At 38.1% G+C, this 13355-nt stretch overlaps 1 protein-coding gene across 1 annotated transcript in view; it reads right to left on the bottom strand.

The window, feature by feature from the left end:
- The window catches only part of LOC126194835 (KIF-binding protein), a 107376-nt gene that overhangs the window by 77027 nt on the left and 16994 nt on the right, over window positions 1–13355 (bottom strand). The window contains exon 3 of the mRNA XM_049933171.1: window positions 3703–3940. Within this exon, the coding sequence (XP_049789128.1) occupies window positions 3703–3940 (238 nt within the window). The remainder of the gene's footprint in view (window positions 1–3702; window positions 3941–13355) is intronic.

Consider the following 13355-nt stretch of genomic DNA (forward strand, 5'->3'; position numbering starts at 1 on the left):
AGCCGACCTCGGGGAAGATCAGTTTGGATTCCGTAGAAATATTGGAACACGTGAGGCAATACTGACCTTACGACTTATCTTAGAAGAAAGATTAAGGAAAGGCAAACCTACGTTTCTAGCATTTGTAGACTTAGAGAAAGCTTTTGACAATGTTGACTGGAATACTCTCTTTCAAATTCTAAAGGTGGCAGGGGTAAAATACAGGGAGCGAAAGTCTATTTACAATTTGTACAGAAACCAGATGGCAATTATAAGAGTCGAGGGGCATGAAAGGGAAGCAGTGGTTGGGAAAGGAGTAAGACAGGGTTGTAGCCTCTCCCCGATGTTATTCAACCTGTATATTGAGCAAGCAGTAAAGGAAACAAAAGAAAAATTCGGAGTAGGTATTAAAATCCATGGAGAAGAAATAAAAACTTTGAGGTTCGCCGATGACATTGTAATTCTGTCAGAGACAGCAAAGGACTTGGAAGAGCAGTTGAACGGAATGGACAGTGTCTTGAAAGGAGGGTATAAGATGAACATCAACAAAAGCAAAACGAGGATAATGGAATGTAGTCGAATTAAGTCGGGTGATGTTGAAGGTATTAGATTAGGAAATGAGACACTTAAAGTAGTAAAGGAGTTTTGCTATTTGGGGAGCAAAATAACTGATGATGGTAGAAGTAGAGAGGATATAAAATGTAGACTGGCAATGGCAAGGAAAGCGTTTCTGAAGAAGAGAAATTTGTTAACATCGAGTATAGATTTAAGTGTCAGGAAGTCTTTTCTGAAAGTATTTGTATGGAGTGTAGCCATGTATGGAAGTGAAACATGGACGATAAATAGTTTGGACAAGAAGAGAATAGAAGCTTTCGAAATGTGGTGCTACAGAAGAATGCTGAAGATTAGATGGGTAGATCACATAACTAATGAGGAGGTACTGAATAGGATTGGGGAGAAGAGAAGTTTGTGGCACAACTTGACTAGAAGAAGGGATCGGTTGGTAGGACATGTTTTGAGGCATCAAGGGATCACAAATTTAGCATTGGAGGGCAGCGTGGAGGGTAAAAATCGTAGAGGGAGACCAAGAGATCAATACACTAAGCAGATTCAGAAGGATGTAGGTTGCAGTAGGTACTGGGAGATGAAGAAGCTTGCACAGGATAGAGTAGCATGGAGAGCTGCATCAAACCAGTCTCAGGACTGAAGACCACAACAACAACAACCACTGGGAGACCTGTACAATGATACTACTATTAGTTTCATACTACTAATAACTATACTAGTGGCCTCAAAATTCTGTTCTTCACGTAGATAATCTAAATCTAAGGTACCAATTAAGCCGTCCATTGATGTGTCAGCATAGATTGCTACACCACCTCTGTTGTGCACTCTTCTGCAGTAACTGTTTAATAGGCTATAATTTTCTAACTTACAGAATGAAAGTTCGGCTTCAGTGGCCCAATGTTCACTTAAACACAACAAGTCAAATTTATTCACTGATGAAAAATCATTTAGTACCAGTTCCTTGCCGTTCAGTCCTTGAGTATTTAAAAAACCAATTTTTAGGACTGTATTCTGTCCTTCCAAGTTTTTTGGATGATGCTTATTTTTGGACGTTTTAGCTACTTTGTCCAGTTTTTCACCCTTATCAAGCCTTTTTAGTTTCGCTTGCTTCTTATTATCTTGCAAACATCTGGAAACATTCTACTGAGTGTTTGAGACCCCTATCTATTTCGATGCAGGATCAATGAACACTGCCCCAAGCACGTCACACTGTATAATTAGACAATGCTAATATACTGCTTTTGAGATTTCAAAAATCATGATTTGGAAACATAGCTGTGTGTTACTTCTTTTCTGAAACATTACCAGTTTTGGTCAAACAAGCCATCCTCGACAATAAAAATGACTTGTCTTATCCTTTGCCCTAACAACATATTGTCTCATGGTAACTTTGTTACTTTTGTACATTTTGCAGTTTTGATACAGCACCAACAAGAGTGATTTTAATTCAAATGACCATGTTAGTAGCCATGATGTGTAATTAAAGTTTTTCTTAGTTCGACAATTTGGTAGTGTTTCAATAACAAAGTGACCAACAACTACTGTGCCAAAACATGATTTTTTAAAGGTATTTAAAGGCTGCAAATCAGAACCTCACACAAATATGATTGTTTGATTTTTGTGAAGTGTAGTTGCTTGGGATAATAGTTAAAAATAAAGTTGTGATTAAAACAGGGTTCTACTTTGTTAGTGTGGATATAGTGAGACAGCATACAGGAAAGTATCAGTGTTAAGTGGCTGTAGAAGGATACTGGATGACTTAGACAAAATTTCTATTTGAAGTGATGAATGGCAGCTTGCTCTAAATGCACAAAAATCTAAGTTAATTCAGATCAGTAGCTATGCATAACATAGCAAACCCATATAAAATAGTATGAGCACAAATGAACCCATAAGGGTAGTAATAGGAAGGTCAATCGTCAGCTTCAGTTAATTGGGAGAATTTTACAAAAGTGTAGCTCTTCTGCAAAGGAGACCATATGCACAATTCCCGTGCAACTCATTAGTGAATGTTTGGGATCCCCACTTGGTTGATTAAAGGAAGACATCAAAGCAATTCAGAGACACATTGGTAGATTTGTTACCAGTAGGTTCAATCAACAAGCAAGTGTTGTGGAGATGCTTCGTTACGTGAAATGAGAAAATAAAATGTTCTTTTCATGAAATATTATTGAGAAAATTAAGAGAAAAATGATTTATAGCTGACTGTAGGATGATTCTACTGCTGCCAATGTGCACTTTGCATAAGTACCACAAACCCAAGAGGAATTAGGGCTCATATGGAGGTGTACAGACAGTCCTCCTTCCCTTGCTCCATTTGTGAGTGGGACAGGAAAGGAAATGGCACCCTCTGCCATACAACATACAGTGGCTTGCAGAGTATGCATGTATGTATTTGTATGTATGTACATATAACAGAGGGAAACATTCCCTGGGGGGGGGGGGGGAGATGCTTTAATTACCAAACAAGAAAGTGCTGGTATGTTGATAGACACAATAAAATAAAAAACACATAAACACACACACAAATATTCAGGCTGTGTGTGTTTTTTATTTTATTGTGTCTATCAACATACCAGCGCTTTCTCATTTGGTAAGTTAAAGCATCTTTGTTTTTTATATATATGTACGTACGTACATACATACCGATGTAGATGTAATGATGTGTGAGATTTTTCATCTTACAATACACAGCAGAAGGAAACATACAATCTCTAAAGAGCACTAAAATAGTAATGTAAGGTGAGAAATGGCAATTTACAGAAAATGAAGAAAATTACAGAAAAACTATGAATTAAAATCAGGCACATCTGGGTTCTGCTCTACAGAAGTTAGGGATAAGCACACTTGTTTCAGTTTGGGATGTAGTGTAAACTGCAAGAGGGTTCAAACCTCATTTCGTTCATAAAATTCAGGCCATCAAAAATGTGTGAGCATTTCAATCTACATATTGTAATATTTGAAATGATGATTTAATCTGACTATTAGGTGAAAGAGAAAGTTGCACAAACAGAAAAATTGTACATAACATGAAGAATAAATGTCATTGTTGATTAAGTATCTTTATCTCACTTTTAGTCTTGATATGGACTTCTTCAGAATATGTACAAGGATTTTTCCAATATCAAAGTGACTCTCCCTTAAATACATGCTTACCTTTCCTCATCATCTTCAAAGAACGCAAGGTGGCTGAATAACTGGCTGTGATCTTGTACAATTTGAACATAATCAGAGGCGTGGCTATCAAGAGTGTAATACTGTTTAGCTTCATTTAACCATTCCTGTGTTTTCAGAAAAACTTTCCTCGCATCATCAAATGTGAGAATGTATTTGTCAGTAATCTGATCTTCGTAACTATTCACTTCTAGTGATGAAAAAGCAAACAGTACATCACCTACAAAAACCAACCACATCACCATATTAAATTACCAAATAGCAATATAGACTATATGACACACACTGTTTTATGCAAATAATTAAGACAAAGAGCCCATAAAACAATGTAGGAGTGAAAATAATGAAATACATTAAAATAAATTGTTTTTTGGATCTATTTCATTCCAGCAGAAATGAAAATCTTATCTGAAATATCAGAACAGTGTCAGGATAGTCAAAACATAGGGAACAACCAACAAAATATACCATTAATTTCAACATTACTGTGCGCACTGGTTTCCATGGAATGGGAAAAATTGCAATAGTGTAAATAAAATCTGAAACAATTGGCAAAAAATGTGTGGAGAAAGTCGTACTTCATCTAACTATGACAGACACATCAGTGAGGCACTGATGCTATTTGTGTCATTGCACATAATAAACAAGTCAATGTTTGAGGCTGGAACAGCATTTGTTGCTTTTAGAGTGACTGAAGGGAGATATTTTAATAGCCAACTTGATTTAATGGCATTTGTAAAATGACCAACCTGATTTTCGTCACCTCTTCTCTGCCTTTTTTGGTGGCACTCCAGCCTGAAGCTGTGAAACTGAAAATCTTTATGAATACTGGATAGCATTTTCTTAATAATGTGTACAACACCACAATTTCATTTTCTGACACATTTATTATCTTTGTTGTCCTATTGTTGAGGTGATGACCAGTTTTTTAAGACAAACAGCACATAAGCCAGGTTAGCTTTCACAAGCAAACACGAGTCAAATGGCAGAATTCATCAGACAAATTAAATTCCAGTTACTATACAATCAAAGCCCTTGTGAAGGTCACAGAATATGCAAATGGGATAGGTTTACTGTTTACCTCTATTAGGATGTTCTTCATGAGGTACTGTATAGCTTCTTCATGAGGTACTGTATAGCTTCCATGGTAGAGTTCTTCAAAAAACACCATCTTAGCCAGAACTGCTACTTTTCAGTGCTACGATGATTTATGTAAATTCCTCTGGCATAGTTCTTTTCAGATTAATGGATGCTGGTGATGTAAACTCTGCATGCTGGAGTAAATCTAATATACGAACATTTGGTTGTTAATAAACAGATGCAACATCTGCTTTCAGTGTGAGGAAGTAATTACCAAACTTGGTGGCCAATGATTCAGTGTGTCATTATACCATTCTGTCATGACAACTATCTGGGGCTTCAGTTTCATTCCCACAATTACTTTTGTTTGTTACTTGTTTAATGACATTCAAAACCACTTATTTTGTCCATGGAGTGGTTTTGTGTGTGTGTGTGTGTGTGTGTGTGTGTGTGTGTGTGTGTGTGTGTGTGTGTGTGTGTGTGTGTGTGTGCAGCAAGTGGTCCCCTTATTTTGGCAACAGACTGTACAATTTAACCAAGCTTGACATGAATGCAATGCAACCACACACACAAAACTCATCTCTCCACCACTCTTTAAGGACAGAACATTCTGAATGATAGTGCCAACAACTTTTACACTGGAGTGAAGATCACTGGCAGACAATTATTTTCATTGCTACATGTCACTTACCTTCCACATTTCAGTTTGATGAGAAACCAAATCATCCAGCAGTATCCAATAAAGAAGTACTTTTGAACTAAGCATAATCTGAGTGTTGGACAGTACACCAAAGAAATGCAACTGCACACATCTTCAGAGACAACATCCATTATGTTTATTACCAAAGATTGTGATTTATTGGCAGAACACTTAGAATGTGGAACAGATCTACACCACACTTGTCTGCCCTCTTCTTTAGTATTGCACTGTGGTGTTGGATGTGATCACACAGGGCTTATCTTATCTCCAATCACTTTCCATTCCCCGAACTCTTCCTGCTGTAAGGAAACAGTACTACACCCTTTTGATCTTAAACAGTGCAAATTCAGTGCATCAAGTGGCAAACGAGATCTTTAGACCGAAAACCCATAATGCAGAATTGAGTGCTGTTAGGAGGCCTGTGTCTTCTTTCAGCACTCCTCCTCAGCTCTTGGAGCAGCTTCGCAAGAGTGACATTTGCTTTCTATGTTCATAGACATCACCATTAACAGCAGCAGTCTTCACTAAACTTGAGTGACAATCACATTCCACACAGGTGTTATGTAATGGATACATGGGTTTTGTACATTTCAAAGACATTCTACCAGATAATGTAAATTCTTTGCTTGATAAACTCCATCTCCAACCTACACATCCCAACATTCAACATGTGGCACAGGGTACATCTGGTAGCATTAAGAGTTAGTTTCTTTAATGTTCCAATTGGAAAGAGATGCATGGTAAGGATTAATGTGGGTAAGCCACCATATCAAATGCAATTCCTTTGACTTTCCCATCACTTGGCACCATGTACTTGGAAGAAAGTAATATGTTGCCTGACTTGTAAGAACAAGTGCTCTCAGAATTTGAGCAGTAAACTTCCCTGTGATACGTAACACTTCCGTGGCATCTGCCACTGGACGTCGTTGAGAATCTGCGATTCTCTTCATGTTTATTGAAGAAATTCATGATGAAAAATGCCACTCCTCTTTGGACCTTCTTTACCTCCTCAATTAATTAAGTGTTCTACAATGATAAGCAATACTAAAAAAAATGTCAAACTAGTATTTTGTAAGTTATCTCTTTCAAGGTTTATGTATATATGCAGATTGAATGACAAATGAAAATTTGTACCATTTTCATTCGTCATTTCAGTCTGCATATATACACCATAGACGTAAACTTCACATTGGAATATCAGCAACGTTAGGAAAAGGATAGATTGCTACTAACTGTAAAGGTGATCTGTTGAGTCGCAGACAGGCACAATCAAAAGTCTGTCACACATTATAGCTTTTGGCCATAGTCTTATTCAGCAAAGAAAACCCACAAACACCTCCTGTGCACGTGACTGCTAGCACAGACTTTGGGCGAAAACTATAATGCGTAATAGTTTTTTCATTGGCCTGTCTGCATCTCAAAGGGTTATCTTTACAGCGAGTAGCAATCTACACTTTCTCTAACATCATTAATACATTACAAATGATTGAAACTTGGAAAGGCCTACGAACCGTATAGTTTCATTCTTTCAGGATTTTATTGTTTTTCCTTAGGATTCTTCCAATGAATTCCAGCCTGGCACCAGGTTTACCTACAGTTAGTTTTACATAGCCATTCAATTTTAAGTCATTCTGGAGAATTCCTCCCAGATATTTTACAGTAATTACTGTTTCCAGAGATTCACGGTCAACTGTATAATCAAATAATAACTAGGCTTTTTCAACTATTTACCGCAAATCAGAGTTATTTATTTATTGAAGTCAACACCCATTTCCTACACTTAGGGTCAATATTCTGCAACACTTCCTAAACTTACTAGAATTTTTCTGGCATTGTAATTTTCCTATGTATGTGATGCATTCAAAATGAAACAAGTCTGGGGACGTAAAATTAAAACTGATGACAGATCATAACGTGATTGCCCACGGAGGAAGATGAGGTCCCTATAAGAGCAGTGACGCCCCAGACTTGCCACTAGAGGGACAAGGGCACATACACACTTGATGTTAGAGTGAGCATGTGCACGTGTTGACCATCCACTGCGCTCAGTCGTGCTGAAAACAGAAGCTTGAAAAGAAGAGCAAAAGGGTGTAATATGTTACCTGACAGTGGAAGGACTGTTGGGAATGGAAATTCATCAAAAAACAGGACAACTGTACAAACAGCACTGCATGTCCATTGCAAGGATCAAGGCGTGTCACAAGCAATTCAAGGAAGGATGGACGGATGGATGGATGTTTGCCGATACCACTGTCCAGCGGGTGGATGTCATCACTACTGAAGGTAGGTGAATTATGGTGGGAGCCATTGCCTCAGAGGTTGGTATGAGCACCAGCAACGCAACAAACATGCAGTGCTCTCTCTGTACACTTGTGTCATTCCTCCAATCACTTTCCATTCCCCGAACTCTTCCTGCTGTAAGGAAACAGTACTACACCCTTTTGATCTTCTTTGCAAGCCTCCATTCCTTTGTTTTCAGCACTAATGAATGTAGTGAATGGTCGACACATATACATGCTTGTTCTGTCACAAGGGGGTTTGTGCTTCTGTCCAACTAACGGTGAGCTTGGAGCCTCATCACTCTTAGGCTACGTTCAGATGTAGTGCATGTTGACTCTCACTAACGTGCAATTGAATTTCAAGGCAGTTCAGATGGAGAGCGATGGAGCACATTAGTTGCTGAAGTTATTCTCTTGCAAACTGTTTTGGTGTAGCCCAGAATATGGACTTGGAGGAAGCTATAATTGTATGGTTGTATTGTAAGAAAATGTGGAAATGCACACACTGTGCATATCAAATTTTAAATGACAGGCTCTGTGTGACTTTATGTATTACCTTGTACCCACAACTGAGGGACAATGAATCTAGATTTTTAATTACTTCAGAATGTTTATAAAATCATTTGACGACTTGCTCCCTCTCATCTAAGATGATATTAAAGCAGATCAGAATTCCATCAGATATTGCATTTCATGAAAAGGAAGACTCGTAATTATTTTACAGTAAGTATTCATTTAGTTTTATCGGTGTTAACATTCAACAATTTAACAATCAGAAAACAAATGACATGGTGAACCATCAATGGAGACAACTGATGAAGTTGTCCTTGGTGCTAAATGCTCCCATGTGTTATATAACCACAATTAAAAAAAAAAATAAAATAAAATAAATAAATAAAAAAAACTGTTGTGCAGGTAAATTGTTTTCATGCGAATACTCTGATGTTGATGGACAGGTGATGTCATTGTGCATGCTTTGGTGCTGTGTCATTATATTGTATGTATCTATCTTACAAGGGAAACTCCCCATTCCACACCCCTCAGATTTAATGGTAAGATGTCCCAATGGACAGCCCGTCAAAAACTGAACACAGATCAAGCATAAAAAGAGGAAGAAAGTGTACTGAACTATGAAAAGAAGCAAAATAAAAAGTGTGATTAGTCCAAGCTAACAAGTGCAATATGGAAAGGAGATGAACAGTCACAACATCATGGTTAAGTGGCCACCACATTTGACTGTGATAAGGACAATCCTTGTTGAAAACTGCCTCCTGCCATTTATTTATTTTCACAACATTATGAACTGTCTATCCAGTCCTGTAGTCTTGGCAGTTGTCTTACTGTATACTGGTTATGGAATATGAGTCATGTGGGAAGAACATGTTACTGTCACAAGTAAATGTGGTGAATGGTGAGAGCAGGTGAGGTACCACATAGATGTCTCACAGAAATGAAAACAACAAATAAATGGATGTGAACTTCATTACAACAAAGGAATTCAAGAGTCAAAACTTACAAAACAGAATGCAACTTCAATAACGTTAAAAACATATGTTTTCACAGAGAAACTGTGTGGTTGTGAAACTACTGCATTCACTTATTGCATCTTATGTGGCAAACTATTATGTTTTCATCATTTCCTTGGGAATATCACATTCACACGAACACCTAAATAGGGCAAAGAGGCATATCTCATTCAATTACCAGGCATACAAATCAGGTGCGTCAATAATAGATTCCTGTCATATGACACACATACTGTCACTGATGCCACTTATGAAACACCTGATGTGTTTCCCAGTGGAGGATTCAGCTGACTTGTCACCTTGTCATCAAGCGTTTGTGATTCCCATTGGAAAGGCACTTCCTTTCCAATAGAGTAGTTGTGCAGAATCAACTGTCATTATAGGTCCCTCCCTCACACCTCGCCATTGCAAATGGACATTACACTATGACACAAGCACAAATTTGAATACAGTGAACAGCGGAAAAAAAGTCGGCGGAAAAAAAAAAAAAGTTGGCTCAAGAGAGATTTGAACACGGTTTGGCCATGTGGCAGTCCAGCACTGTGACCACTTATCCACGACACCGTTGCTCTTTTAGCTTGCTCTACCTTGCACTTTATGTTTCTCCTTTGCCCCCCCCCCCCACCTTTGTTTTTTCAGTTCAGTAGACCTTCTTCCCATTTGGCTTTGCTCCTTTAGCTTGCTCTACCTCGCTCTTTATGTTTCTACTGTGCCCCACACCTTTTTTTTACAGTTCAGTACACCTTTTTCCTGTTTTCGTGGTTGATCTGTGTTCAGTTTTTGATGAGCTGTCCACTGAGTCTTCTTACCACTAAATCTGATGGGGATGCGATGGCGAGTTTCCCTTGTTAGCTCTGAGCCGACTATGTTCAGGGATTTTCTTTATTTCATTCACCAAAGATAAGCAATACGAATTGTCTTCATCTGTCAAATCATCTTTGTTCTTTGTTAATTTGGTGAACTCAGGATGCCTGTGTTCTATACCCCTTTCTAGAAATTTAGTGAGCTTGTTATCACTATCAATGGGTTTGAATTTCTTTGCTGGTTTGGAAGGTGGTGGTGCTAAGTGGATCGTTATTAGCCTTCACACTATTACTTCCTCCTGCCTCAGCTTCATCTATGTTGATGCTCAAATTACTGTGCCTTTCTCTAGCTGGTATGCAAGACTTTAGGAGCAGGGGTCTTTTAAAGTGAAAGTAATTGTTCTTGCAAGCATCAGACCCTGATCTTCATTTCTTCATCACTCAAATGAAATTATCCATTAAGTTTTCCATTTCGCCTGTATCAAAGCGCCAGTAAAAAGTAATAGTTATGTATATTAATCATTACAGGAATATTTCAAGTGGAGCCACACTAGTAATTTAAAATTGGAAAATTGACTACATCTGGTATTATTTGTCAAGTACACAAAATTACCTGCATGAAATTAAGAGAGACTGCAATGCCAAAACCGGATGAAGAAAAATGGATTGAAATATCTAAAGAATTTAAACAGTATACAAAGTTTCCTCACTGCATCAGAGTTGTCAATGGTAAACATATAAGAATACAATATCCGGAACATTCAGGTTCCTTATACTTCAATCTTAAAATTTTTAAACTTTTTTCTCTAGTGCTGCTGGTGCTATGTGACACTATCACTTTATCAGGGTTAACACTGATACTTATGAAGAGACAGTGATTTAGGAATTCTCAGATATTCCAATCTATATCAAAAACTCACTAAAAACTAAATAGATACACACAAGCCATTGAGATCCTAATGCAGAACACAGTTGATTAAAAAAAAATCAACTATTGCCTAACTTTAGTAAGTACAGGTGGGGGACAAAATCACGGAAAAACAAAAATAACAACACACTACCATTTGCAACGTGGTGTAGAAAATCTGTTATCATTCAAAACTACTTCCAGTTGACTCAGAACAGATAAGTACAAGTTCTGTAAGGTTTTCAAGGTAATGTTATACCATTATTCCTGCAAAATAGTGGCAAGTTCAGGTAATGTTGATGGAGGTGGATAGCGATCACGCACCCTTCGCTCCAAAATAGAACACAAAGGCTCAATAATATTAAGATCTGTTGATTGTGGAGACCAGAGGGGATGTGACAATTTACCCTTGTGCTCACAAAACCAGTCCTGGGTGATGCGAGCTGTGAGAACAGAGACCCTGTAGTCTGGAACACATCACTGCTGGGGAATGTATATATACTATGGAATAGACTTGATCAACCAAAATTGTCACATAATCCTTAGCAGTACTACAACCTTGTGGAGTAACTATGGGCCCATTGAATATCACAATATAGCTGCCCATATCATCATCAAATCGTGACCATGTTTCACTCTTGGCAGCACATAGTCTGTACTGTAGGCTTGGGACAGCATACGCCAGACATAAACTCGGCCAGAAATTGGGAACAGTGTGAGATAAGACTCATTCAGCCAAATGATTTTCTTCTTGCTCCACAGTCCAGGTTTTATGGCTTCAGCACCACATTTTCCAGTTATGGGCATCTGCATCACTGTTTTGGAATTCTAGCTCGCCCTCTGATTCCCGGCTTACAGAGTTCTTTTCATGTTGTTTTTGTGCTCATAGTGTTTGCAAATGTGACATTCAGTTCTGCAGCTGTCAGCCCCTTATTTTTCATCACAATTCTCTTTGATGACCATCTGCCACAATTTCTCAAAACACATTTTCATCCATATTTGAATTAGCATATGAAGTTTTTCACTTTCCCTGTATGTGGATAAATCTTCAATATGGTGCCTATTGAAACACCATACACTTCAACTACGTTGGTTACAGAAGTACTGCCCCCCCCCCCCCCCCCCCCATATGAGCACTTAAAGTTTGTACACATTCAAATTCTTTTAGCTCCAACATGGCCAACACTTGCAGATGCTGTTTGTGCTCAAATACAACAGCACCATCTGCAGGCTTGGTTAACATCTGCATTTATGTTCAAGCACACTTTCTTGTGGTGTTTTCCATGCTTCTGTCCAACCCCTGTTGGTACTTTGATTGTACTTTTGGTATAGTGTGTAATAAGTGGAGAATACTACATCACCCATTAGATATCAGTGTGGATTGTGCAAAACACATCGTAAAAGTGATTCCTGCACCCACAGTGGGTGATCCATTTCACCAGCTGATAATGTTCAGGCCAAATTTATCAACTATTTTGTTAATGAAGGTACACTTAAACATGCACGCACCATACGATATGAACAAAGGTGTACTTCATAACAACAAAGTTTTTCTTAGTTATTCTCTTCTTTTTTCCCTCACAGTCATTTCGCTTACAGAATATCAAAACCAATTCTTCGGAAGGTTACTGTCTAGCAATTTCATTTTAAAATGATTCTGACGCACTATTCCAAATTGCCAGCCCTCTTGTCTGCTTCATCAATTAGTCTCTCAATGTCAATATTCTAGACTTTGCTTTCACTCATTTTTCAAAACGTCCAACAAACAAAAGCAACAGAAACATGCAGAAGATACATCTGGACATGACAAACGCATGGTCAACTGAATAGCACATAGGTGCTATCTATTTTTCTAATTGCGTATGACTGTGCATTTGACTGCATCTAGAAACTTTTTCTGTAAAAGCTGTGTTAATGTGTGTCAACATACTCTCATGTGATTGGTTGTTTTCCATCATGTGAACATAACCTTATAGAAACCATACTTTCTTCTGTAGTCAACGGCATTACGATCCATTCAGCTGTTTTCATTTTACAGCCTCTTGCTCATTTCCTTTTAACTGCACCTTATACAACATCACTTGTCCATGAACAGTCTTATAAGCTTCCACTGTTATCTACCAGGCCATTTATACAGCCCACAATACAAAGCTATGGCCAAACTTTGAGGACACCTCTCACACACACAGGAGAAGGAAATATGTGACTTGGAATGAGTTCATGAACTCCTTATTTCCACAAAATTAACTATTGGAAATACTTAGGAGTAGAGGGTACCATCATATTACCTGAAACCCTTTCTCACAGAAAATGTTCTGAAGCCATCTTGGTTGTACCTGG

Source organism: Schistocerca nitens, chromosome 7, assembly GCF_023898315.1.
Source record: "Schistocerca nitens isolate TAMUIC-IGC-003100 chromosome 7, iqSchNite1.1, whole genome shotgun sequence".
NCBI classification, from domain to species: Eukaryota; Metazoa; Arthropoda; class Insecta; order Orthoptera; family Acrididae; genus Schistocerca; species Schistocerca nitens.